This window comes from Petromyzon marinus, chromosome 27 (genome assembly GCF_048934315.1).
Source record: "Petromyzon marinus isolate PM22_M1 ecotype Great Lakes invasive population chromosome 27, UKy_Petmar_22M1.pri1.0, whole genome shotgun sequence".
NCBI classification, from domain to species: domain Eukaryota; kingdom Metazoa; phylum Chordata; class Hyperoartia; order Petromyzontiformes; family Petromyzontidae; genus Petromyzon; species Petromyzon marinus.
Genome location: NC_133693.1, coordinates 1,461,103 through 1,488,833, shown reverse-complemented (window position 1 = coordinate 1,488,833; position 27,731 = coordinate 1,461,103). Strand labels below are relative to the sequence as shown.

At 45.3% G+C, this 27,731-nt stretch overlaps 1 protein-coding gene across 7 annotated transcripts in view; it reads left to right on the top strand.

Annotated features, from left to right (window-relative positions):
- The first annotated feature begins 5,654 nt into the window (after window positions 1-5,654).
- The window catches only part of DNMBP (dynamin binding protein), a 46,634-nt gene continuing 24,557 nt past the window's right edge, over window positions 5,655-27,731 (top strand). For 2 of the 7 annotated variants that reach the window (XM_032961830.2, XM_032961829.2), the window contains exons 1-6: window positions 5,655-5,906; window positions 13,987-14,137; window positions 15,869-15,991; window positions 16,121-17,968; window positions 18,588-18,692; window positions 27,193-27,428. In XM_032961830.2, coding sequence (XP_032817721.2) covers window positions 13,993-14,137; window positions 15,869-15,991; window positions 16,121-17,968; window positions 18,588-18,692; window positions 27,193-27,428 — 2,457 coding nt within the window. In that variant the 5' untranslated portion in view covers window positions 5,655-5,906; window positions 13,987-13,992. The other 5 variants (XM_076069997.1, XM_032961832.2, XM_032961834.2 and 2 more) reach the window with 5 other exon arrangements.

Here is a 27,731-nt window from a genome sequence, read left to right as displayed (position 1 = left end):
GTAATATATGGTGTAATAATAGTAGTGTTATTTAGAGAAGCCTCACTGAGTCTCAGGACCCCTTTTTAGGAGGGTCCTGCATTGGGCTTTTGGCCAGTTTCTTCTCAATGAGTATTTTTGAAATGTATGGTCCAAATTCAAAGTGACAGGAGAAAACCCAGCGTGCATACGAGGGTTTATTGTTTAAGAGCGCCTCATAAATCTAATTCATTCTCATTACATGCAAAGGTCCTCACGAATGGGCTCACGAACCCACTTGCCATGCTTCCATCGCCTAGTTAGCTCGCAGCCCCTCCTGGTTCAAGCGTCAAACATCTCCACGCGATCCGATCCACCGAAGAAGCGTGCGTGAAGTCCACACTTCTCGCTGTGGGTTGGGGAAAGTTTAAAATGCCTTCCCATTAAAACCAGTTTGCGTTCCCAACATTGCAGCCGCAGGAAAGCTCTCCTTTTAATCATTAACCATTGAGAGCCCATTGTCAGTCCACTGCCGAATGGGGGCCTCCTTGCACCGTGCCAGTCGTGATGGGTTGACCATATTTCACCGCTCTAGTCATTGAGGGTAGGTGAGAAGTTGTGGGTCGGGGGTGGTCCCAAGACTGATGCAGACATCATTCGCCACTGATGTTCACTGGCTGGGAATCAAACTCATGTCAGGGGGTTCATAGTGTAGTGGTGCTAACCGTTGCACCACCACTTCATTATGCTCACAGCTAAGACTATGCACAGTAAGTTACGGCGAATGGCTATGGAACTACTTCCAATTTAAAACGCAATGAACAAGGCTACCTAATTTTGTCCTTCATTTGGCTGTTCAATCGTACTTGCCGAAAGTGTTGCATAATTTAGTTGTTGGCTGCTAAATATTTGATTGGTTCAAGGTGTGGATGCATCGCCCCTCATTCCCTCCCCCTTCCCCCTTCGATCGCGGGCCGCGAGGAGTAGCCCTTGAAAATGTGTGGGTGGCTGAAGCGGCAGTCACAGCGCTTTTCATTTAATCTCACATCTCAAATCCGAACACACTCCATGGTGGATGAATAAGAGCGCACAGGCCAAACATACAGAGGCGGTAACAAATTAATCAAATGAAGGGGCGGGGGGGGGGGGCAAAGTGTAGTTGGAGTGCTCTTGCCAATATCTCGTAATCCGGGAGTTCGTGCGGGGGGGTGATCGGTGGCTTACCGCATCGCACGATGATAATGTGGCGGCAGTGTGACTGAGCAGGCCTTCATCCGGCAAATCATGGCTGTTGATAATATTTAACAACACTGTATAACAATGATTCGAACATGCGTTGCATGTTAAGATGAAACCATTCGTGTGCATATTCTGCACAGAGCTTTGTTGTAATAGCTGCCGGTTCAAAAGAGCCGAGTGTGGATTTTGTTTTGCTTAATTTAGGCAGCAGGACAACAAGGAGCAAGTGTAAACTGGAGAATATATGCGTGTGGTCATGTCATCTTGACATGCAACACATTCCTGCCAAGTTGAGTTGTTTGGAAACACCTTTTTTCGTATACAGTGAGGGAAAAAAAGTATTTGATCCCCTGCTGATTTTGTACGTTTGCCCACTGACAAAGAAATGATCAGTCAAAAATTTTAATGGTAGGTTTATTTGAACAGTGAGAGACAGAATAACAACAGGTAACAAGCTGAGATTAGGAGCACTCCCTTTAAGAGTGTGCTCCTAATCTCAGCTCGTTAACTGTATAAAAGACACCTGGGAGCCAGAAATCTTTCTGATTGAGAGGGGGTCAAATACTTATTTCCTTCATTAACATGCAAATCAATTTATAACATTTTTGACATGCGTTTTTCTGGATTTTTTTGTTATTATTCTGTCTCTCACTGATCAAATAAACCTACCATTAAAATTTTAGACTGATAATTTCTTTGTCAGTGGGCAAACGTACAAAATCAGCAGGGGATCAAATACTTTTTTTGCCTCACTGTAACTGGCTTGTTTCCTGCACGCATCATTTTTATTCTCTCCAGACCATGAAAGTGTTTTAATAATGTTAACCTACTCTAATTTTATACGTACTCAAGTATACAATAAACGGAGATATGTACATTTAGAATTAAAGCTTTCGTGGCTGCAGGGATTCATATTCTTGGTTCTTTCGGTAAAGTCACGTAGAAGGGAAACAATAAAATAATAAAAAATATATAAAACAATAAAAGAGAGATATGTAAGTAAAATTAAAACAGTTGTTTGGGAACAGGTATGCCACTACTGCCTGCCCCCATCACGAACGGCTTGGCCTCAGCGATTGCCAACCCAGGACCACCTGCAGGCGAATGAACCAGTGCGCCAATGGAATTTCCATTCGCTCCACCACCACCACCACCATCATCTTCTTCATCGTTATCGGAGCTGATAACTGAAGCAATAACATGACAAGTGCCAAGCCAGTCAGCAGATTGCTTGAATATCCAGGTTGATGAGCGATCAAGAAAAAGATCCGTACCCGGCATACCACATCCAGTATATGCTCACGGGCTGTGATTACTCTAGTCACGTACCACCTGCTCCTACCCAGGATAACATTCAGTGAGAAATGACCCGTCCCCTCTCACCATACGTCGCCAAGTCGCACTGACCAGCGTGGTGAGGTATGATCAAGTTAAATCTGGTTAGGGGTTAACTCAGCTCATCATCCCTTTGAGGGCGATAAAATTGGTACTACTGCGTGCAGACGTCTTATGGATACTCAGAATCTTTATTTAGACTCTACTTACCCATACCATAGCAATGGGGAATTCCCATCACTTGCTCAGGGCTGTGAATAGGAAATTAGCCACAGCCCCCATGCTCGTTTAATGAGCAATTATTCACTTTGACTTTTTCATCGATTACTTAATAATCGGAAAGTCGATTATATTATTTCACGCTGAGCACAATACCTGTCACCCAATGACTGAGAGAGACTGGTCCATGTTGTTGTGTTCGCCCGACGTGATGACTGCAGCGCATTGCTGTTCGGGATTCCGAGTGAGGTTCTGGGAAGAACACTTCCAGCTCGTTCGGAACGCGCCTGGCTTGAGTCACTCCGCGCATACCGTTTCGAGTGAACGCCACCCTCATGGCTTCTCGTCTTTGCATTGGCTACCAGTCAAGTATCGAGTGGCTTATACAATCCTGCTGCTGACCTACAATATTTGCAGGAACTGATCCAACTTGACACTCCGAGGTCCCGGAGATCTTGGGATCGCCTCCTTCTAAGTACTCTTGAAGTCGAGGCTCTTTTCCTGGGGTGTTTGGAGCTTTTGGCAGTGCGACTCTCAGACCGCGGAACGCGTTGCCTTTTGGCAAAGCGACAGTCGTTAGAGACATTGAAGTCTGTCTTGACAACTCACCCATTTAAAGGTGCTGGCCGTTTGCCCTGGTTTCTGTTTATTTCCTGCTTTGTATACGCGGTGGCGCGTTAGGATCTACGGATGAAATGCGCCTTACAAAATGTGAATTATCATTATTGTTGTTCTAATGCACGCGCGCACACAACACGTGGGTGGTGAACCCCGCTCTGCGCGTGCTCTTGACGCCACCTGCCGTGCGCGCGCTTGTCATCCACGATAGAGTTGAGTGTTTTCTTCACTTCGTGCTCAGTGGCCGAATTAAACTGTGTCGTACACCACCCTCCACCCGACACGGTCAATATAATAAAGTCACGTGAACAAGCGTGCCGATCTATTACTGCTTCAGCACACCCGGTGTGTTAAATGTTGAGATTGCTCTCCAATCTCTCTGTATCGTTCAAGACAATGTCTCTAATTGCGTTTAGGGGCCGTCCATAAATGACGTCACGCGATTTTGGACGATTTTTGACCCCCCCCCCTACGTCACACGACGTCACAAAAAGTCAGACCCCCCCCCTCAAATATGACGTCACAAAGCTATGCCCCCCCCCTTCCAAAAAAATGAAACATGCTTCAAATCGCTTTAAACTATTGTCATTGTAGTGCGTATTTAATGTGGCGCTGCACTCTGATGTTGTAGGAGAAAACATTTATTAAAACGTCTATTTAATTAAGTAGAACGTGTTGTCTATATTTATTTAAAGTTGCGCATTTGGATGTGACGTCACATTTCTCAACCCCCCTCCCCTCGTCACACATCGTCACAAATGTCTGACCCCCCACCCCCCTAGGTGCGTGACGTCATTTATGGACGGCCCCTTATTCATCCATGCGCTTTTCTTTCTCATTATAATAATCAGTGCACATGTGCTGCTAGGTTAGCTGTTGCATTGCTTAATCATTAAGAATGTATACAGCTTAGAGTGGATTTAATCCAGCAGTGGAGTGAAAATGACTGCGGATGATGATGATGCTCTTGGCTGTGTTTTCTGGTCACGCAGCCTAAACTACTATCTTGACATTTTATTGATCAGAAAAAAAACACTTAAAAGTGGTAGTCGTTTAAATAAATCAAAGACAACTTCGACGCTGCAAGCACGTACGCATTTATATTGCGCTTAATCTTGATTTGAAGCTTTCGTGACTGCAGGAATCCATACTCCTTGGTTATTTCGGTAAAGTCACCACGTAGGTATAAAATAAAATAAATTAAGACGATTCGGGCGCTTGTGTTGCGCCCGAAACGTCGTGATTTCTCTTATTTTATACCTACGTGGTGACTTTGCCGAAATAACCAGAGTCTATATTGCGCTTTCTTAATGTTTGCACTCATTGCAGCTGGGGTGAGGGGAGGAGGCGGGGTGAGGAGGCGGGGTGAGGGGGGTGAGGTGAGGAGGTGAGGTGAGGAGGCGGGGTGAGGGGAGGAGGCGGGGTGAGGGGTGAGGGGGGTGAGGGGAGGAGGCGGGGTGATGAGGTGAGGTGAGGAGGCGGGGTGAGGAGGCGGGGTGAGGAGGTGAGGTGAGGAGGCGGGGTGAGGGGAGGAGGCGGGGTGAGGGGGTGAGGGGGGTGAGGGGAGGAGGCGGGGTGATGAGGTGAGGTGAGGAGGCGGGGTGAGGAGGCGGGGTGAGGGGGGTGAGGTGAGGAGGTGAGGTGAAGAGGCGGGGTGAGGGGAGGAGGCGGGGTGAGAGGGGGTGAGGGGAGGAGGCGGGGTCAGGGGAGGAGGCGGGGTGAGGGGGTGAGGTGAGGAGGCGGGGTGAGGAGGCGGGGTGAGGAGGCGGGGTGAGGTGGTGAGGAGGCGGGGTGAGGGGGTGAGGTGAGGAGGCGGGGTGAGGAGGCGGGGTGAGGTGGTGAGGAGGCGGGGTGAGGAGGCGGGGTGAGAGGGGGTGAGGGGAGGAGGCGGGGTGAGGAGGCGGGGTGAGGTGGTGAGGAGGCGGGGTGAGGAGGCGGGGTGAGGGGAGGAGGCGGGGTGAGGAGGCGGGGTGAGGGGGTGAGGAGGCGGGGTGAGGAGGCGGGGTGAGGGGGTGAGGAGGCGGGGTGAGGGGGTGAGGAGGCGGGGTGAGGGGGTGAGGAGGCGGGGTGAGGAGGCGGGGTGAGGGGGTGAGGAGGCGGGGTGAGGTGGTGAGGAGGCGGGGTGAGGAGGCGGGGTGAGGTGGTGAGGGGAGGAGGCGAGGGCGGGGCGATGTACCAATTGCCCCTCCTGCAATCGCCACCTCTTCCACCTAGGATGTAGATTCCGTAGCGCGTATAAGCAAGCGCCCTCCCCCCTCATCGGCCAATGAGGGGGATGGGCCGCGCCTATCCGCAGTGGAAAATGTATGGGCGAGCGAGTCACGTGCCGGGAGCCGAGTGCTCGCACACTGTGGGCCACCTGAGTGGCTTGCCGCGGGTCGCTTAGGGCCGAGCACGCCACTCTCATCATCGCTAATATTGTTTTCCTTATGGTTTGAAGCGTTTAGATGCCCGCGTTGTGTAGCTGCGGTGGCTGAAAGGGCTGTCACTTGAGCTCGAATGCTGCGCGGAGTCTCCGCTGTTCGACCCGGCCTGAGGTCAGTGTCTAATATCGACTGTCACCACCATCAAGTCCATGGTCAAATCCACTGCTGGACGAAGGGGCTCCCTCCCCCCCTTACGCGCCAAACACTTCACAATTTATCGCGATGTAATAATAACTGCTCCGCGATTGCGTCGCTCCGTGTCCGCGGCGCGTCCTCTCGGGCGCGTTTCTCCTCCTTTGGCTGCGCCTCCGTCGTTCGTCTCGACCTCCGGGACACCGCGTTCCTTCCACTCCCTGTCGCGCCCTGCCCCAGCTCCTCTTCCCCTCACAGCGAGGGGGTCCCCGACTCGCCTGCGTGTCTTCTCTCGTCCACGTGCTCCGCTCTCTGCTCTCGGTGTAGCTCCTCCGAGCAGGCTTCTCCCCAATGCTTCGGAACCCTTCTTGACCCTCCCCGCTCGCTGTCCCGCAATGACAATATTGGCGAAGTATGGTCAGACTACCCCCCCCCCCACCACCATGACTGACAGCGTGAGGAGGCTCTCATCCAGCAGTGGATTTACAAAGGGCAGCTACGCGTGCTAAGATCGGCGTGGGGCAGCGAAATATCTCCTTTTGCGACTTATAAACTAGTGGTGGAAATTCCACGTTCCTATGACAGTATCTAGTATATCCACACGACACCCACTTTTGTGTAAATATCGGTGGAATAACAACCAAGTTGTACATCGTCAATAATGGATTTGCTGTGAGAAGACGGGTTCTCGTCATGGGAATGTGGAAACTTTCATGTTTCCTTTAGCATCCATGCACATTTGAAGCATGGGACACTTCTTCGTGGAGTTTTTCGTACATTCCAGTGCAGGAACCTCGTGAAAAAGTTCAAAAGTCTCCGTGAAGCCTTCATGGGCAGATGTTGAAAAGAAACTGTGAAGTCATGTTAAGTTGTTTTGACTTTTGAAGCATTTCTACTCGGCCGTAATAGCCAGCAATTTGAGCTATGGATATTGTAACAAGCCTTGTTAAGTTCTGGTTCTGTTGTTATGAGGGCATATTGTGTTACATACACGGTGTGCGCGTGTGTCCCTCGTGTGAGGATCATTCCGGGGAGCTTCAGTTCGTTCGAGGTTTATAGACGGTAACTGGGCGTAGAAGTAGTGATGATGAATACGTTACAAAATAAAATAAACATTCTCATTCACTGCATCGTAAAGTAATTTCATTATCAACTATGATCTGTCTGTCCATGGTCCTGCGATGCCACAATTCTTCATCATCAGGTTCCTGTGCACAATGAGTTTATTTCATGTCACATCGGAGTTGATTTCACCGGTGTGCTGTACTAGTAACGAATTGGCATGTTCTGTTTGCGTGACAAACTTTACTAATTAACTGTGTCGGGTGGTGGCGGGTTTAATGACACATTTATATTTACACGATGTAACCTAAAGACCCTGTTTTATGGATAATAATGGTCGCGAAAGCCTACGTGTTAAACTAACTAACCTATGAATGTGACTGCATTATCACATTCAATTACAGTTGTTGCCTTTTTCTCCCATTTTGCACCAAATGGCACTAATCGCAGCTTCTGTGAGATGAATTCACAGAAGTACTCTCCGACCTGGTGAGGTCCCTTCATTTGCCCCTTATCCACACGTGGTGAACCACCTTCTCACATGGCATGCAATAGAGATATTTATCACATGCCGTATTGTGTAACCCTCAGAGCCAGAATGTGTTATCTATTGCCCTTTGTCAGTGCTGCTGGTAAATTGGGGCTGTGACATCACTGTACCACGTTGGGCAGTGGTGGATGGGTGAACCTGGTGGAAGGGTGGGGGGCAGGTTGGCGAGAAGAACCACTTTATATATCACACGCCACTGATGTCAGCCGTGGCTGAGTACATAGTAAAGGATGCCGGCCACTTCACAAAATCTTGTTTGAAAGCTTTGTGCAGTCATTGGTGACTGGTCTGAGACCATACACTCGGTGTTTTTCCAAGTGTCCCTTCCCTGCAGGTATGAGCTAAACTGTGTGCAGTGGCTGTAGTGGTGATGCTGAGCTTTGCATTGTGGGAGGCTTGGGTGGGGTTGGTGACACACGGCAGGCGAGTCGGCAAAGTGAACACGCCCTGAGTTTTGGCATGTTTACACATGGCTTATAGCGGCATTGGTATGTGACGGTTTTGTGTCTTGCTATTGTGGTTTCCAACTCGCGCAACAGCATTGCAGCATATATAAATAATGCGAAGAATAACGACGTGCATTTCATGCTGAAGAATAAAACTAAGAACTGTGAAGAAAGGCTGCGGTAAATGCTATATTTTGAGTCTACAAGTAGTGTGGGTATCTAACTTAAAGGCCATCATTATTTGGAGGAGCCTTAGTGTCCCTAATTGTTAACTAGTCATTTGTTGGGACATGTTGCTCCTCTGGAAACCACCCAGTTCACAAGTACATCACGACTTGGGCAAGGCAGCACTACTCAGGCAAGGTTTGGTGGATCACATAGATGTGTTAAACTCCCAAACCCGCTGGCTAGTCAGGACATAGCAGGACAGCAAGTGGGTTCATACTAGATTCGAAGCTTTCGTGACTGCAGCAATTACTCTTTGGTTATTTCGGTAAAGTTACGTAGAAAATTTAATCAAATAATATAAAAGGTATTCTATTATTATTTGATTTTATTTTCTACGTGACTACCGAAAGAACCAAAGAGTAAGTGGGCTCATGTACGCATATTTATGGGTTTTCTCGGGTAGTCTAGTTTTCTCCCATAAACAGAATACTTTCAGACAAATCTCTCTGTCCATGACTCCCAACATCTTTAAGACTTTTGAGGTTTTCCCAGATAAGCAATTTACATTATGTCATTTGCCCCAATAGAGCATTCAGTAAGGGACAACGGAAATGTATAATTCATGATTTTACTCCGAATGTTCTGCTTGCTTACCAATGGCCTAATAAAACAAACAGGGCAGTTTGTATAAATGTTTCTACAGAGTAAAGTGCAATTAGATTCATGCCACTGAACCCAGAGGCAAATGGAGTACCTCCATCCCACCTTGTCACCTGCTATTATTTCGAATTTGCCTCTGGACATGGATGGGGTTATTGTTACAAAGCTAAGGTGGCAGAGAAAGCACTTATAGGAATTAGTAACTGATAGGCATGCAGCTCTTTAACCCCTGGTGAATGACAAATTGTCATGATTCAAGGTTATGATTTGATTCAAGAAATCATTTCAAGCATGCATGCATCAGCTCTGTCCACCTGCCTGTAATGTGAGGGTCACAATAACTATCTTAAAAATGATACAGCATGAAGTGGTGATATTCAAGACATTGTTATTGACTCCTTGAAATATGAACAAATATTGGAACGCATTACACGTCTTGCATATGCATGGTTTGTCTACCTTGTTTAGTCTTGTTTTTACTGTCTTTTTATTTTGGATTTTTGTTCTGTTTCATTTGCAGTTTTGTTAGCCTACGTATAATTTGCATTAATTGTGATTAATAATTTCTTATGCACGTGCTTCACTCCATACACCTTGAGTATTGTATTTTAATCTTTGAATCAATTGGCTAATAACTGTTAGTGTATTGCATGGGTATTGAGATTATATCTGTCTTTAACGCACCAATAATGGGGTGTGCTGGACAACTTTAATATACTGCACATGTAATAACACGTGTAGGAAGATTCCATTGGGTGCAAATGGGAATAAAATTATACTGCTGTTTCCTGAAGTATATGAACACAATTTTGGCCGTTTTGAGTGAGGGGAACCCGGAGTAAAGCACTGTGTATGGGGCTCCCGAAGTACTACGCAGTTGTAGTCTGCAGAGTTGAACGAGAGTAGTGGGTTGGTGAAACACGAGACGACTATCCCAGCCATGTGCGCTGTGGGTCGTGGCGCGCCTGTACAGTGCTGGGGCGCTCCACTTTTGGCCTCGGGCTTTGTGGCGACGTAAAGGGTTTTTATGTAGCAGCGCAATCACATTCTGTATATCCACCTTTGCAATGCACAGTGTGGCGTGTGATTCATTAATGAGGAATGTGGTTATCTCCAACTGGGACACGTATGGATTTAGTAGGCGCTTGCCCTCCTCGATCTCCAATGAAACAAAGGCTTTTTTAAAAGCCGAGCCATGTATTCGTACATGTGCATCCCTTTATCAGTCCGCTGCTGGACGAAGGCCTCCCCACGTCACGTGGGATCGTGGCATTCGTGTGTGACCATACTTCACCACGCTGCCTAGTGGGGTGATTATGAAGGCAGATAGCATCGACGTGGGAGCATAGAAGTGAAGTGCACCAACGTAATTTGTAGCACTGCTGCCAACAACATAGTGCCGCAGCTTATAACACCTATTATGCAAGGTTGTCGCCAATATAAGCGTTATCCTGGAGCAACATTGCTACTAATATCCGATGAGATCGGGTGCATTCTAATTTGGTCATATTCTGCCCATTGTGTTATCACTTAAGCTTGGTTTGGCATTCTCTCATGTAGTTGTGCAGGAAGAGGTTTTGTGTTGTGTATGGGAATGTGGGAAGGTTAAATGTCACGTGAGTATGCAATGCGTATTGAGCACAAAATTGTGCTTTTGAAGATCCAAGCAGCGTATTTCAAATTGATGAATGCATTGTTTAGCAACTGAAATCAGTTGTAATCCTTTAATCTGGCCTCTGCTGTGCTTGCAAAATCTGACGCCAACCACCACTGTGCTTGCTGTAGTAATCAAATATATTTTATTTTTAGATCCATTTCAAAACAAATCCCAAAAGCTACCATCTGATCTGCCCATATAATGCCTTAACGCCCATCTGTGACACTTTGCATAAACACCCGGACACACACAAGTTGTACATTCTTAAGTTCCGCTCATTAGCAAATCACCTGTGAATGCATCCAATGACATCAGATCTCAGATGCTTTAGCAGGGCTGTCTGGATAGTGCTTGTCTGGATGACCACTGTATGCATACAGGTTGTTATTGGCTGGATGGCTAGGTGCAGGGAGCACTGCACTTTTATCCTCCCGTGTGTATGCTCACCATCCTGCACTGAGGTGCGTGGTGAAGTATGGTTAAATAATACTCATGACCCACATAGCGCAGTGAAGCCCTCATCCAGCAGTAGAGTGGCAAAGGAGCTGTACATTTTGCATTTGATTGCGGTGAATGTCTTTTTATATTCTGTTGAAGTGGTTCAGGCTTTAAAGACAGATCAGTAAATGCGGTTAAAGTTGTATGTCTATCAATTATTATGTAGGAAGTCTGAGTAAACTGGTATATATGTGTAGAAGCCAATAGTGCACTTCCCTGAACATGTGGATACATGTGTGGTATATCTCAGTAGAGTACTTAAAACAGCTCATAATGCTCACGTCAAGCAAATGGGACTTCGTAATTGCAGAGGTGAGTTATATTGCAAAACTTATTTCGGTGAATGCGTCAGGAATATTGACGGTTTACAATATGAATATGGAGAATTATTGCACAATATTGGCTCTGTGATGCTGTCAGGCTACACGTGAATATATAAATAGCAATTATGATGTGTAAGAGTTGTGGTAATTCAATGTCATGTTGAGCGCATTTACAGTTTTTTTTATTATTATTGAAAACTGCATAATATCCCAATGTGGTGTTGAGGTGGTGTTGCTATTTCACAACATACAAATCATCAAAACTAATTCCATGATATTGGTTTTCTAATGCATTCCGTTTATCATTTAAGCTATATTGCATATATCACAGTTGTGACATTTTAAATTAAATCTTTAATGTGCATTCTAAGTTGTGCATCATAAACCTGTGCTAGAATTGACTGGATTATTTCATGCTGGAGGGGATGGTATAAGTACTTTTTTTGGTATAAAACATTTAAAAGCAAGTGTCACCTTTTTTTCAGTGGAAAAGTTTTGACTGCTAACAGACAGGAAACATCAGAAAGGCCCCTCGATGTAAAGTAAATTTGTGGTTGTACACTCGCAAGTGGCATGTCTGAATTGGTTTTGTCTTGGGACCATTCCATCCATTATTTCTGCCCTCTTGAAAGAATTGATCAACCACTACATATCAGTCCGTGAGAGCACATTGTTGGTACTTGGATTTTTTTATTGGTTCCACCAGGAATCGATTGGGGAGTCTAATTGAGACCTTTGTACGGATTGGTGGGTAGTGGCAATGCCGGAATGGATGGAGAAACTGTTAAACGTTTCCTTTTTCGAATTGTTGTGAAGTAGCTAGGCAACAGAAAGTCGACACCAGGATTTTGATCATATATTTCTGAAGCATTCTTTCAGACCACTGCAAAGGAATGTGACTTGCCAGGTTAAAATGTAACATGGGCATTATGTAAAGTATTCAGAGTAGGTCTTTTTCTTTGACCTGTTTAAAAAAAACGTCATAACATCCCCATATGGTTTTACTTTTATACTGGAGTGTATTTTTTCATTACCTAAGTTATCTACAGAAGGTGTATATCGGATCAATTGCTTATGTGGTAAATGCTATATTGGACAGACAGGGGATGTAACATTAGCGTAAGACTAAAAGAACACCAAAGGAACATTAAATTATCTCAAACACAACTGTCGGCAGTGGCAGAACATGCGTGCCAAAAAGGACACTCATTTGATTTTGATAACGTTGAAGTGTTATGGAAAACTAATTATTACTGGCCAAGACTAATTTGAGAATCCATCGAAATTGAGAGAAATACCAATAATTTAACCGCTCTGATAGCTACAAACTTAGCGCAGCCTGGAAGCGTATTTTTATGTATTACACAATAGATATTACATTTCCTTATAGAGGAATCACATACGAATTAACTAATTACTAATCTATTATATCCCCCCACCTCCACCTCTGATCTCGAAACCTGATGGGGTTCAATGATGACGTCGTCCTGCACTATTTAACACCGGAAGCAGGTGGATGGCTTCACTATTCTGGAAAATCGCCTGAAGATTCTGGATGTAATTACCAGCGAAACGTCGTACTGAAATTCTAAATGTTGTGGATTCACTCTTCAAACACACCGGTGGGCTGAAGAAGTAACTAATTGGCGTTTTGTTAACGTGACACATTGTTTACTAATTGGCCGTGTCGGATGGTGGAGGGTTGCGACACATTTATATTTACGTGATCTAACCCAAAAGCCTTTATTATGAATAATACTGGTCGCGAAAGCCGACGTGTTAAACTGGAGTGTATTTTTGGAACACTTCTGCAGTGTACAAAATTTCCCTACAAGACCAAAGTGAAAAAGTTAGCTTTTTCCACTTCCATTGCATATCCTTGGCTTTCCAGAGAAAATGGTACATCAAATAAAGCACAAGGTTTTCGTGATAAGGTAGAATGCCCAAAGCGTAACCTCAGGAGTCACTGAAAATGAGCTATATTTTTCAGTGCGGCATACACTTGCAAGATCTTTTGTCATTGCTGTTCGTGAAACTCACTAAATAACACATTTCACTGAAGCACATTTCGCAGACAGCATGTTTAAGGAATTGGATGCTGATCTAAGCGTTTCAAATGGTAACTAGATTAATTGAATTAAACCTTCTGTGCTTCGAATTTCAGCTGAAGATGCCATCCTACTTGTAGTGAACAGCGTATCTGCATGAACAATGTCCTTTGAGCTTTGAAGCCAGGACAACTCCACGGGAAAATCCGATCTCTGCCTTGTGCCTTTGCGGCATTTGTTTTCTCAGTTCGTCAGTTTGCCTTTTAACCCATCATGTATCCACTGTGGGGGACTGCTATCAGTTTTTGGCATTTCCTCCACGGTGCAATTGCTATTGAAACGGTTGGCCCTTACAGTCATATCTGTAGGACACCGTCTATTCAGTGTGGCAATCAAATGATGGACATATGGTAGTAACATTGGGTGAAGCAAACTTAGCATTCAAGTTGGGCAGCTGGTAGAAGCCCAATGTCTACAGCAATGGCAGTTGTGAATGCATACCATGAAAACAAATTTTGGTTGACCTCTCTTTGATTAAAATGACATTTAACCAATTTAAAAAAAGTTTACTTTTGCTTTTGATCATGCATTGCACATGTTTGCACTGCTAACCTCCACGTACATGTGTTGTGTTTGCACGATCATAGGCGGATATGGAGGCGGGCAGCCTGCTACGCGCGATGTTCGAATTCCGGCCCAGTGTGCCGGAGGAGCTGACACTGTTCGTGGGAGATGTGGTGCTGCTGTTGGACACACTCGACGAGTTCTGGCTATTGGGCAAGAAGGATGGGGTCACAGGTGAGGTCGTGGGACAACGGGATAGGCTGGGCTGGGGTGAGCATGCTATGCACTTCATCCCCGTAGCAGCATGTTTATTGCACCACTTTACAGCCGTGCGTGTATTATCTTTTTGGCTGAAGCTCATTGTACTTTGGATATTTTAAGTGTAATTAAGGTGGCCTGAAGGACTCTTTAGATTCTATTCAGCATGCTCTCCAATGCATATTGAGTTGATTACCACCATCTTAATAGTCATCTCCACAGAGTGCATTGATTTGTTTTTATTCCGCCGCCCTCAAGTGTCGCTGTGAGTGTTCATTAACCTGATTTAAGTTAGCCAGGAGGATGGATATTTGGCAAAATGTGTTGTTTTTGGCTATTTCGGGAGTTCATTTTGTCCCATGTAACTGGAAAACCTAACCGAGCTTTCCTACAGGAAGCTGACATTTTGTTTAAAGTTGCAGCGACAGCTTTTATAATAAGCTATGTCGTGCGTGTCATGTACGTGTCCACGTTTCCTGTAACTGAAAATGGAACTCCAGACATTGTTTCCAAAATTTGTAAAAGCAGACTTTGGGGTGATATGTAGTCAATACAATTTTTTTTTATGAATAATTATGTAAAGTTAATGCCACAATTTAAATTGATCTTAAGCAAATACAAAGGCATAAAAACTTAAAATATTCGTCAATAACGATGCCTTAAAATATAATATATAATAGATGATGTTTGGGCAAATGTCCCTTCTTCATAGCACGTAAACAGAGAGGCCAGAGAGATAGTGAAAAAGAGTTAGACTGCCATTGGGCCTGATGATAATTTTATTTAATCAACGTTTGTTGATAAGCAGTTTTTAGATTGGAATATGAATAGTTACCTATTCATACATATAGGAAACTATTATAAATAACTTATGGGCTACCCAGAATGCAATGTGCCGGCAACATATAATTTTACTTTGTTAATCTAATGCATTTCACCAGAATTGTTTTAAATGCTATTCTTATCAGGGCCTATGGTGTATATAGTGCAGTCTCCCACTCTTATCCACTCTTTAGGGCGTCACCGTGGCGAGACATTAACTACCTCACCTGGTACACAGGAGGCGTGAGTTCGATCCCGACCCTGAGGCCTGTATATTTGGAGTTTGCAGATTCCCCCGTGGTTGCGTGGATTTTTCTCCAGGTCTTCTGATTTTTCCCACCACATTTAGAAACATGCGTTCAGATTATTTGGCTGCTAGAAATGTCCAAATGATAAGCCACTTCGTAGAGATATTATATGTGGCCAGGTCGTTTCTGAAAAAGAGCTTTATAGCTCAGTGGGCCTTACCTGGTAAATAAAAAATATTTTTATAGTTTAAATATCTCTGGTCTCTCTATGTGCTCTGAAATAAAGTCAGTGCTTAAAACATCACCGATGATATATTTTTCCTTTTAAGTTGGTGTTATGAACAAACATGGTGAGTTGTTTTCTTTGTTCTTTTGTAGCCCTGCCAACACTGTCGCATTTTAATTGACAGCAATTTATAAAATTTGTTGCGGTTACAAAAAAAACATATGTTGTTTATCACTGCAACACGCAGTACCAAAGAATATTAACCTATTCATAAACCCAGTGATAAAACAATTATAATTATACTGTGCATCTGGTGTTATATATTTAATTTACGTACAATAACATGGGTGGTTATGTACGCATGCCTGCACGCATTATGCTCTTGTTGTTATCCACTTTGCTTTGCTACAGGGCAATTCCCATCCAGCTTTGTGGAGCCCGTTCCCATCCCAAAGCTGCAAGCAAAAGAGAGGCTTTACGTTTGCACAGAAAGCTTCAACCCTTTAACAGCTGACAGCCTGGAGATCAAGAGGGGTGAGCTTTCTTGGCTGCACAGCACCTGACACATCATTAGCAATAACACAATACCGGTGGCAAAGCTCTGATCAATGAAAGATGGTTCCTGCAGTGACCCTGTTAACGATGGAATGCGCCTTGTTGCAGGAGATGTGCTGGTTATCGAGGAAACACTTGACACAAACTGGTTCCGAGGACGCCGGGAGAACCACCGTGGCCTCATCGCCGCATCATGCGTCACGGAGCTCAGGTTGCCGGCTAAGCCAAGTCGGGGTGGTTACCCGGGCGCCGACAGTGACGCCGACTTGGTGTTGCCTGCGAATGCACTTGGCCGAGCGCGGGCTATAATGGGGCTGGCGGCACAGATGGAGGGCGAGCTCGACTTTCGGGAAGGCGACATCATTACGATAACCGGCATCCCGGAGGAGGGTTGGTATGATGGGGAGATTGATGGTAGACGTGGCACGTTCCCAGAAGGCTTTGTTGAACTCCTCAAACCACTGAAGAAGATGAATGTGAAAGACCATTGTCAAGATGAGGAGATCTTGGATTCTGACCAAAGCACTTTATGTGGAAGTGAATATGGACCTCACAGCCAACACAACGTTGATGCAAATGAAATGTATGCTGTTGCACTTTATGATTTTAAAGCCATCGAGGCTGGTGAGTTGGACTTCAGAAAGGGTGAACGAATAACAATCATTCAGGAACTGGAAGATGACTGGCTGGAAGGTGAAGTTCGGGACTGCAGAGGCATTTTCCCAATTCGGTTTGTAAAACTGGAAGCTAAAGGGTCACCTGTTTCTGACCTCGTACAGACAATGGAGAGTGATCCCAATTTAAACCGTAGTAAAAAAGAAAATACGAGCTTTAAACAATCAAAGAGTTTTGATGTATACCAAAAGGAATTGCCAAGTAATTTGCTTGAAAATAATGAAGATTTATCGTGTAACTCTTCAAATATTGAGATCTCTGTTGTTAGCCAACAGCCAGATGTTTTGGAATCATCTTTCAGTATGTCCAGCACGTCTGAGACACCAAAAGAAAACACAGGATTGCGCTTTCCATCTTCCCCAGTCCGACGCTACGATGTGCACCCTGAGGTAGGAGAGAACAAGGATACAAATGTTGGGAAATCAGTGAAGATCGACTATACCGTCCCAATCAGGTCAGAGCAAGAGACATCCAAAAGGTCTCATAACAGAGAATCTGTACACCAAGACCTGTTGCAGTGGGTGGCGACACAAAAGAGACATGCCAAAGACAGAAGCGAGAGTTTTGAAGCTTTTCACGTCAACGAAATTTCAAGCAGCAGCACTGAATGTACTGTGCATAATGGTGGCTTGTCCTCAAACAGTAAACCAAAGCCAGATTCGCTGAATCATAAGAGTGGTGTTGGATTGTCTGGCTGCACCTCCACAGATCTCGAGAGCAAGTTAACTGAGCAAGTAGTGAAATTTAATCAGAGTCTCTCAACGAAGAGATCAGATGTGAGCTTGGAAGCGCATGACCTACAAGGTCCCCTGCAGCAGCAGCTGAATAACGAACAAGGACAGAGCCGCCCTCCCATTCCTCCTCGCCCCGACGTTACTCAGCAGCCCCAGCCACCACCACGAGCGCACCGCACGCCACCGCCCCCGCCTACCAACCGACGGGCGTCTGCCCCTCTGAAAGTACCGCCACCCCTTCGTGCCAACATGACAGTCTGGCAGAGCGCCGAGGACAGAGAAGGTGGTGGAAAGCTGATGCCCACGAGACCCGCGCCCGTGCCTCCTGGACAGGCGGGAACCACCCTGGAAACGGGCACTATTCTGAGCAGAGCAGCCTCGGTGTGTGGCGACAGGGCATGGGATGGAGCTCCCGTGTCTGCTCCGGTGCCTCCCTATCGCCGTAACCACTCCAGTGGGGATCTGTCTGCAGATCTGGCTCATGTCAGGCAGAGATTGCAACCAGGTGGTCCGTTGTCAACAGGTGCAATCACAAGACCGGCATCGGGTGAGTGCCGTACAGTTTACGTTTGCACAATCCTTATGGTGGAAGACTACCACGAAGGCACTAGGTTTTCAAGGATGTGAAAATAGTCTGCCAGTAGGAGTGATGTTTCTACATGGCTTAAACCAGTGAAGTAGTTTGCGAGTCGTTTTGAAATTACTCAAATTTGTACTATGATGCCGAAGGCACAAATGGTCAGCTCTTTTCGAATAAATTAATGGGATCCTGTTAAAAGTTAATGCACCCACAATAGTTACCAGGGTGGCCGCCGGGCTTGAACTGTGAGCCTCTGGAACGAGTGGCAAACGTGTTTCCGCCCGGCCACGTACGCCCAGTACGCTAGTGAATTATCGCATTGTCATGAATCTGGCTAGAATGGATTGACATTAACACATTAGCATTGTTCAGTGCAAATTTACCCCATGTCAAGTCTTTTGGGAACATTCACACTGACTTAATAGGCAAATCATAGAGTTTGCACCGGTTTAACATTTAATTACAGAAATGTAAATGCTTAAATAATATTCGCGACCATCACGGGGATACCAGAGACTGCGCTGTTTAAATGTCTCAGCTTGATATTTGCTCTTTCTCTTTGCTGCTTTTGTATCCTATTCCTCAGCCCAGCTGCAGACTCACGACTTGATAGATCTTGGGAGGGAAGATGAGCTGCTGGATTTTGGTGGCAGCCATGGAAGCCAGGACAGCAACCTTGACATTGCCGCAGGTAGCGCAAGTTATTCTGTTCATTTCCAATAACAACGGTAACAAGGAAACAACCTAAGAGTGAAATATTACCACTTGATGGAATAAATTATCCTTCACTTGCACTAAGTGGAGTGGATTTACTGTTGCGTTGCATAATTTGTTAAACAAATTGTAATAGCCTTGTGACCTTTACCACTCACACACTGCCCTAAACAAGACATCAATTTGTATCTTGTTCAAGGGTTATTAAAGGCCCGAACATTACAACTTTGTGTGCGTTTATTTGGCAAGGGAAAATAGTTGGCTTTCCCTCTGCTCCACTTGCTTGACACTTTGCCCTGCCACACCCAGTGTGTCATAGTGCTTGTCTGACATCACTAACCAGAGGAGATGAATGGTGAACATTTAATAGAGAAATGGAACATTTATGCTGGTCTTTAGAAATAGTTTTAAACAATCCAGGACGGTTTGCTTTCATGGAAACATTCCAAGTGTGATTGTATTTATTTGGGATGCCCCAGCGGCAGTCGAGGTTTTTGACAATGATTTGCAGGGATGATGCGTTTCCGTTCCTAGGCGCGAGGGCATATCCTCGTTACTGCGCCGTCCGTTAGCGTTGGTTCACGTTCGAAGCAGTGAGGAAGCCCGCTTATCTTGCTTATGTTGTTGAGTTGCGTCGGCAATGAACCCAAAGGGCAACCTTACCCGGTAAATACAGTAAAACATATAGTAAACCACTGTAGTCTTCGTTCCTGAAATGAAGGAATAACAAAGCTACACCAACTCTCTCCCGAAGCCCTCTTGTGGCTAGCAGACCTCGACATTTTCATTTATCTCCCGAACGCATTGCCAGAATTGGAGTAAATTGTAATGTGGTGCCACCTAGTGGCGATACAGCTCAGACGAGTCTTTTAAGTAAACGGGCGGGAAAGCTTAGATTAATGTTCATCATCATTATCAACCATAATTCAATCCACTGCTGGATGGAGGCCTCTCCAAGCTGTCACCATATAATTTTCTTGCAATGCAACAATCCACGGAGCACCTGTGTACGAGCTGATTTCAGAGCTTTCCATCTCTGGGGTAGATGTCCGCTTTTTGAGGGTGTTTCCCACATTATAGTACATTTAGACTTATTCAGTGTAATGCACACAACACACTGCAAAATCACACATGCTACAGTAGAAGACATATAACTGCACAACGATATTAGATGAACGTGTATTCAAATTACAGCCACCAGGGCAGGAAGTGGGACAGGAGATATTTTTTGTGCAGTACTTGTTAGCAGGCTATGGTGGCAAATACCAGCGCTTTACATAGCACCAACAGTAGGGACACAATGTGACTTGTACACTAATTGGAATATATTGGAAACAGGTCCGGCTATGAACTGTGCTACTATATTATGGATAATATTCCGGCTCTCAGTGTAGTTTTTCATGATGTTGTATGAGAATTTTTTTTAATATTCAGCAACATTCCAGCAGCAGGCCAAGAGTTGTGTGTTTCTGAGTACTGTAGCGTGTATGTTGTGGTCTGTTGGGCAGATTAATCATTATAATTTATAATCTGGGCATATTCTCTTGTATCATGTGAGTCATGGCATTGTTTTTATGTCCTGTGGAAAATGTTATGTTATGAGTCGTAATTAAGATTTGAGGTTGTGCTCAGTGGTATGCAAATTTCAATTTGAAGTGTTTAAATATATGAAACGGTTATGTTACGTGGAAATATCATTTAAAAAAGTAATATACAATTATTAGAGGCCTTTGTCAGTCCACTGCTGGGTGAAGAAATTGATTTAGTGCTATATAATGTATGCAATTAATCAATGTATGACTACAGTACGTATATTTATCAGCTACACTCTGGTATTATGGTATATGACCAACTTATGCTTTATACAGTAAGTAAAAAAAGTAAACCCTCGCGTATGTTTTCGATTCACATAACTTAAATTCCCATGCGATGTTGCACAGAAAATTGGCTATCATGAGGTGTAGCGTCGCAGTGCCCTCTTGGGAATCTGCGTGATAACTTTAATATTTTAGATCACACGTTTCAAATTCCCATTGGGTTACACATACAACACGGCATTTTCAATGTTTTCCGCATGTTGTGTCTTGCTGCTGTGGAATTGCACGCAATGCGTTGGTCGGAATATGTTTGAATGCTGGAATGTTGGCAGAGATGCTCTCATGAGGGAGGGGGAGTCCCTCTCTCTCTTTGCCAAGGCCTGGTCATCACATTTCTGCTGCTGCGCATGGATGTACACATTTGCCCAACATGTGGTACGATTTCTACACCAAAGATGTTGTTAAGCAACACCATAAATACTGTTTAATAGCAAGACTGCATCTGTGCGCACACGCGGTCTCGATTCGTCTGCTCCTCCTGCAAATATATATTCTGCACGCGGCTGTGCTCGCACATTTTATATGACTTCAGTCGTTGACATAGATTGTGCAAACAAGACACAAATTTGGTGATCGCAAAACCGTGGTATAAGACAAAATGGATGCGTTTGCCTCGGGATGATGGCCTGAGCTGCAGTGGCAGATATTGAATAGCGCAGCTGTGGATGTAGCGCACGGGTGCCACATTGCTGCCCTCGGGGTAGGCCGTGTGCCAGTGGTCCCTACTAGACAGGCACAGGGCGCCAGCTGCAGGCATGAGGGGCCACCGACACAGACGCCTGCTTTGTTTCTTTGCGAGGATTTCGGGCGTCCTCACTCGAGTCGCGAGGAGAAATTTGGCAGGTACGGTGTTGCTGCGCTTGGCATTTAGTGGCTCTTTTGAAAACACGTGTTATTGTTTTTGGATTTAGAATGTTGTAAGAATAATCCTTGTTGTTAGGTGTGTTTACCCAGGAAAGTCTCTCCAAATCTCAACACTCTTTTTGTTAGGAGGGTCCTGCTAATGTTTTGTGGTAGGGGATGCAATGTTGCCATGTGTAACCCCAAGTGAGTTATTTGTAGATATTTTGTTAGCATCGGGATGTTTGGGCCAATATCAGTTACATTGTGTGCTATTGCAGTTTTCAGACGATAGCAATATGGCGATGTGCTCCTGCTTTTAATAACAAATAATTTCCATACATATGGACTATTGCAATTTAAAATCATTCAGGAACGTTATCTGTAATTTGAATCACTGGCAACGGAAGCCCGAATGGTGTTTACCAAATCATCTCATCTAGAACTGGCAACCTAGCAAACCTGTCCTAAGCCCCTATGTGTGTGACTTTGATTTCCCCTTATTTACGATTAGGCATTGGATATCTTTGTGTATTGACAATCGCTGCATGCTACATAATTATTTGTTATTTTCTTTGAACCTATCTACGTGACTTTACCGAAAGACCCAAATAATATGAATTCCTGCAGTCACGAAAGCTTTAAGTCAAGATTTATGCTACACAGGTTTTAAATGCCATATTCTTGATTCCAAAGTAATATACACAACGGCAATCGGATACAGACTACTGCTCCTGCGACGCTTTCCGAACGTTAGAAATGTTGACAAACCTGCTTGGGTGGGTTTGCCGCCGCCGCTGCTGCTGCTGCTGGTACGACCACCTTGTAATGGTTATAAGCGTGCCTGCATTTGGTGCTCGCACACAAGGTCTCATGAGCGTCACGTGATACGGTCACGTGCCATTGCTGGCACCCAGAGTGGTGGAGGCGGGGAGGAGGAGGATGCTATTCCTCTTTGCTCTCACATAGGCCGAGATAACAGGTGTAATTTAACCTGAGCGGAAGACGGGTTTTACATGCTTACCATTGAGTCATCAGTTTCGCTTGAAAAAGAGCAGGCTTGCTTTTGCCCGCTTTGGGGCAGATAAACCATTCGGCTGTTTTAAGACTGCACATGCGGAGTCTTTTTTTAAAGTATGTCAACTAAATTATCCGTATTGCTCTTAGCATGATTATTATTATTCGGAAACAACGGCATTACCTGAGCTCTAAGTGCAACAGAACATTGCCAAGATGAAGCAAAGTCCAACCCCCGCATTGCCAGGCGGAGTCAATTGTGCCGCCGACTCTACTGTACTGTAACTATCAATTGGAAGTTGTTTTTGTTTGAATTGTGAAGTGTGGACGAAGTGTGGGCACACGTTGGACGCACCCGGCAGAGCAGCAATGTGGCATCTACAACAACTTAAACGCGTTGGGTAAGCGTGGCTATCAACTGCCATCGAGAGACTGCCGTGTTTTCAAGCGGCATGCCTTACGTGCGTTACTGGGAAACAGCTGCACACTGAGCATACGTGCTCGTGTGTGTGTGTATATGGCTCCGGTAAAAGTGTATTTGCTTTTGAGTTCATTTTCCAGTTTCTGACCTGTCACAAACTGACCTCATCCTGACGTTTGCTGGCATGTGCAATATTTTGGACGCTAGGGAGTGCATTTGATGTTACTGCTTTAGGAACACAGACTTTTACCAGAAACCCGTGGGTTGTCTGCTGGCCGTGGCCCCTCAGAGGTCTTTGGCCTTTGTGTATTTGTTCCACCCGGCACTAGAGTAAAATGCAGTGGATATTGGATTTTACTTTGTGGTATCTTGAGTAAAAAACATACGTGAACTGTTATTTTTAGTGTTACATTCGCACATTTTTTACTTATGTATGCCAAGACGATTTTACCTCGGCGGTCATGTAATTTGATAATGCTGTACTTGGACGCTCGTGTACAATGATCCGCCCCACGTTTTCTCTTCTGCTGGGGGGGGGGGGCTGCCTTTTGTTATCTCATCTTTGGCCGTAGCTGGCCCATTGAGATGTTAATTGCTGTGCGGCTGAAAAGGCCCCTTGTTTGTACTGGGAGCTTTGGGGTTGTTTTGTGGAACGGGGTGCTGGGTTTGGTGGGTGGGCGGTACAGGTTGGACCCCAGCCGCTCTGGCGTCTGCGGGAGAGAAAACAAAACGTAACAAGAGCGAGAGAGGCTCATGGCCGTGCTGGAAGACGAGCTCGCTTCCAGCGAGGATAACTTATATCCCACGCGCGCCTGTTATGCAGCAAGGTGTGACGACAGGTGTGTGATGTTCGAGGTGCCGTCTTTCTATACAGGTACGGAGTGTTGTCCGCTGTTTTAACTGCAGCTCAGTTGGTGTACGTGAAGTTTGTTGACTATTTAAGGCCCCGCCGCCTACTGTGCTACCCTGTCCAGTTGTAATCTGCTCTCACAACTGGAACAAGCGGTGCACCCCGTAGCCTTTGTCCTCCATTGTCTTTTGAAAAGAGCTGACACTTAACCTTGCCTATCCAGACCTATTCAAATGGATTAATTAGAAACGGCGATTCTGATTAACTCCCAAATGAATTGCGCATTTTTTCGCCTGTGTATGTTACAGTAACAGTTGCTGCTGGTGCGTAAATGTTACTAACATTCTTATTGTGGCTTCGGCCAAGCTTCGGTACCTCCGATGAGCACGGTTGGCTACGTGCAATGTGAAAGGCGTTGTACATGCATGCAGCTTGTTTAATATGGACTTGCAATGTTAAAAAGTTTAGTGTGAAGTTTCAATTAACATGGAGGTCCGTTTGGAGATGCCCCACTCGCCGTCGACCTTGTACACGTGACATGTGTGGGAGCAATGACCTCAGCTCGCGCATCATGAAGCGTTGTGAGCAGTTCATACTGCCTATGATTGAGAGTGTCGCGTGTTAACAGATTTAATTTGCGTCATGAGATTTGTCGAAGACATGTACAAGAATACCACTGTAGGTTTCCAGGGTTGTGCTGTATAGCTTCAGCTCCCAGCACGTGGAGCGAACACATCAGAGAGCTAGACATGTAGAGGCTATGAGTTAATGCTTCGTTTTATCTATATCTCCCTATTCTCATTGTGTGTAGTATCTATAAATGGATCACCCTATTGATCAAAAGCTGACAGCTACTCGTAAGCAACAGAGGGGAGGTCGGAGGAACATTCGGAAAGTGCATTGGGATTCCTGGGGGTCATGTCGCAGCTTTGAATTAAAATGTTGTTTTCTCTATAATCTTCACCGTGTTCTAGTGGGATATGTCGGTAATTACTCGCAAGCAGCTGGGGGGTTGGGGGGGGGGTTGCTTGGACGAGGAAGGGCGAGACCGCCACACGGGGGTGGGCGGCGGCGGCAGCTCACGCGACGGCGCGTGTGCCCCCCCCCCCCGTGCGCCCCCCCCCCCCCGGTGCTCCCCTTGTGTTCTCACGCCCGGCAGGTCACCCCCATCTCCAGCACAATGCCACAGCAAGCCAGTGCAGGCGGCGTGAACATGCCTCTGTGCCCGGACGGGGCTCTCGCACGGGGGCTGTGATGGAAATCACTATTGGGGTGGATGGGAAGACGAGAGAGACGCCTTTGTGCTGCATTGGAAAATATAAAACGCACTACGTGTGCTCAACCACTGCATAATTACGTATAAATGAGCATAACTACGTTTTTTCCTCCACACATAAAGATGCATTTTAGTGCTCAAGCCTTTTTGCTTACCAGACTAATAGCATCAAACGACATTTGTTGCAATAGTTGGGTCTCGTCAACAATAAGAATTGTTTAAAAAAAAGCTGGTGGACTACCAGATCTTATTGGGAAGAGACATTCGTCAAAACTTGCACAGAGTTTGCTTACGTCAACAAATGCTGTTTGATAATATTGCTCTGGAACACTGGTCGGCTGATAGACTAAAAGATACAGTTTTATGTGTGGAGATAGAACACATATTTTTGTTCTATGTGACTTTACCGAAACACCCAAAGAATGAGATACCCACAGTGTCCCCAAGCAACACAACATTAGTTTGCATATGCTACATAATGAGTTGGGCACTGCAAGTGTAATTGTGTTATGTACATTTTTTCGGGAGAGCAAATACACTCGAATATTGTGGGATTTTATTTTCAGCGTGCCGTGGCTGGGCAATTTAGAATTGCTGTTTGCCGTTTCCATGGATTAGCCCAAGTCCTTGGTGATGGCATTGAAGCAAAGCTGTATGGCTAATGCAGAACATACAGAGTACTGGCCCAAGGGCGGCCAGACCGGCAGAGGCAAACAGGTGCCTCATTTCTCATGTGCTTGTTCAAACCGGTCATGTATGGAGATAACGTAAAAGCATTGACAAGGTCGGGTACGCTAGCTAGATAGTATAGTAGTAGTTTTAAAATATCACAATTTGCAGTAAAAGTCATGATTTATTTGTATTGGTGGATATTTTTTTCTGTTTTTCAAACTAAAACTATTCAAAGTCACTCCCATTTAGATGTCACATAGGTGTAATTTGGCCATACTTCAGAATGCTGGACAGTGCGGGTATTTGAAGACGAGAACCATGGATGCGTGAGCAAAGAGTACTGCATTCTATATTGCTGCATTGCCCTCTGCTTCCCACCATGCTGCCCTGCAGTATGTAAAAACCTGTGCATAGTGGTTACCCCTCTACTATCCACGAACTCTCCAGAATGAACCCTGATGAGCTTCCGATCCAGCACATTCTGGCTGATTTGGTAAAGGCATTGCTTATACAGTAAAACCATGGATTGCGAGCATAATTCGTTCCGGAAACGTGTTTGTAATCCAAAGCACTCGTATATCAAAGCGAATTTCCCCATAAGAAATAATGGAAACTGAGATGATTCGTTCCACAACCCAAAAATATTCATATAACAATGATTAATACAAAATACCTTTTTATATTTTTATTTAAATTTAATATAAAGTAATCAAATTAATTAAATTTAATCGTGGCTGGTGTGAGGGAGACGACAGAGAGGAGAGGAGTGGCCCATTGTTGCAGTACAGTTACAAAAGAACAGTCACTACACTTGGACACAAAATAAAAAATATGCTTTACGCACACACACACGTGGTCACAACACTATAGTAAACAGTATACGCTCGCACGGATGTTGACTATACGAGTGAGGCACGCCGACTGAGTCCGAGCATGGGAGATGATTATCCACAATCCCGTAGCGAGAGAGAAGAACCATCGGCTCAGTTGTGATCACGTGACGCTCTGCAGACAAAGCGTATACGTACTGCTCGTATTGCGAGACCTCGCTGGTTTATCAAGTTAAAATTTATTTTAAAAATTTGCTCGTCTTGCAAAACACTCGCAGACCAAGTTACTCGCAATCCAAGGTTTTACTGTACTTATTTATACATTAATTATGCAGTACTAAACCACGGTGTAATGGTTAGCACACTGGACTTGCAATCAAGAGGTCGCCGGTTTGATCTGACCTCCTGGCGTGGCAGTTAAAACATTCGGCAAGCTTGCTAATTATCCCCACCTCTCTTCACACGGCTGTATAAATAATTGCGCCACAGTTAGTTGATGGCCAGCATGCAAGAGTAGACCAGGTGGTCTCTCGAGTTTTCTCTAGCGGAGGCCATTTTGCCAGCCGTGGCACGAGCAAGCAATCGCAGGACTGCGCACCTTCACCTTTCTACGTTGCACACTGAAAGCGCCACCCGTTTGCCGTTATGCGTATTTATTTTTGATTTACGAACCCGTCCCTTTTGAACTTCTCAGATAACATGACGCTGCTGAGTGGGCCTTCTGCTCCGATGAACGGGGGCGCCGCCCACGTGGGCGGGCCACCGAACGGCGCCGCCCCCGAGGCCAGGGCGCTACAGGGCCCTCAGCCGGGCCGAGCGCTGGAGAAGCGCAAGATGGTTCTGGAGGAGCTGCTGCGAACCGAGAGGGACTACTTGGCCGACCTACAGTTCTGCAGGGAGGAGATCTACATCCCGCTCAGGAAAACACAGGTCGACTAATTTTGGCTTGCGTTGCAGTACAGTGCAGTTTGTCACACAATTTAACGGGTAGGTTTTCGTAGCCACTCTTAATCCTCATAATACAAGTGTGCGTGGTCTTTCGGGTTGAATCACATGTTGAACATTTGTTTTCTTATACTTTCACCGTGCTCCACTCACGAAATGAAGAGGGAGGAATCTATTGGTAATCGGAGGACCGTATATCAAGTTACACTCCAACTTGATAATACAAATTGCATTGTAACATTAAGTTACAGTGCAATTTGAATATACATGGCATCTAAATGTGACCAT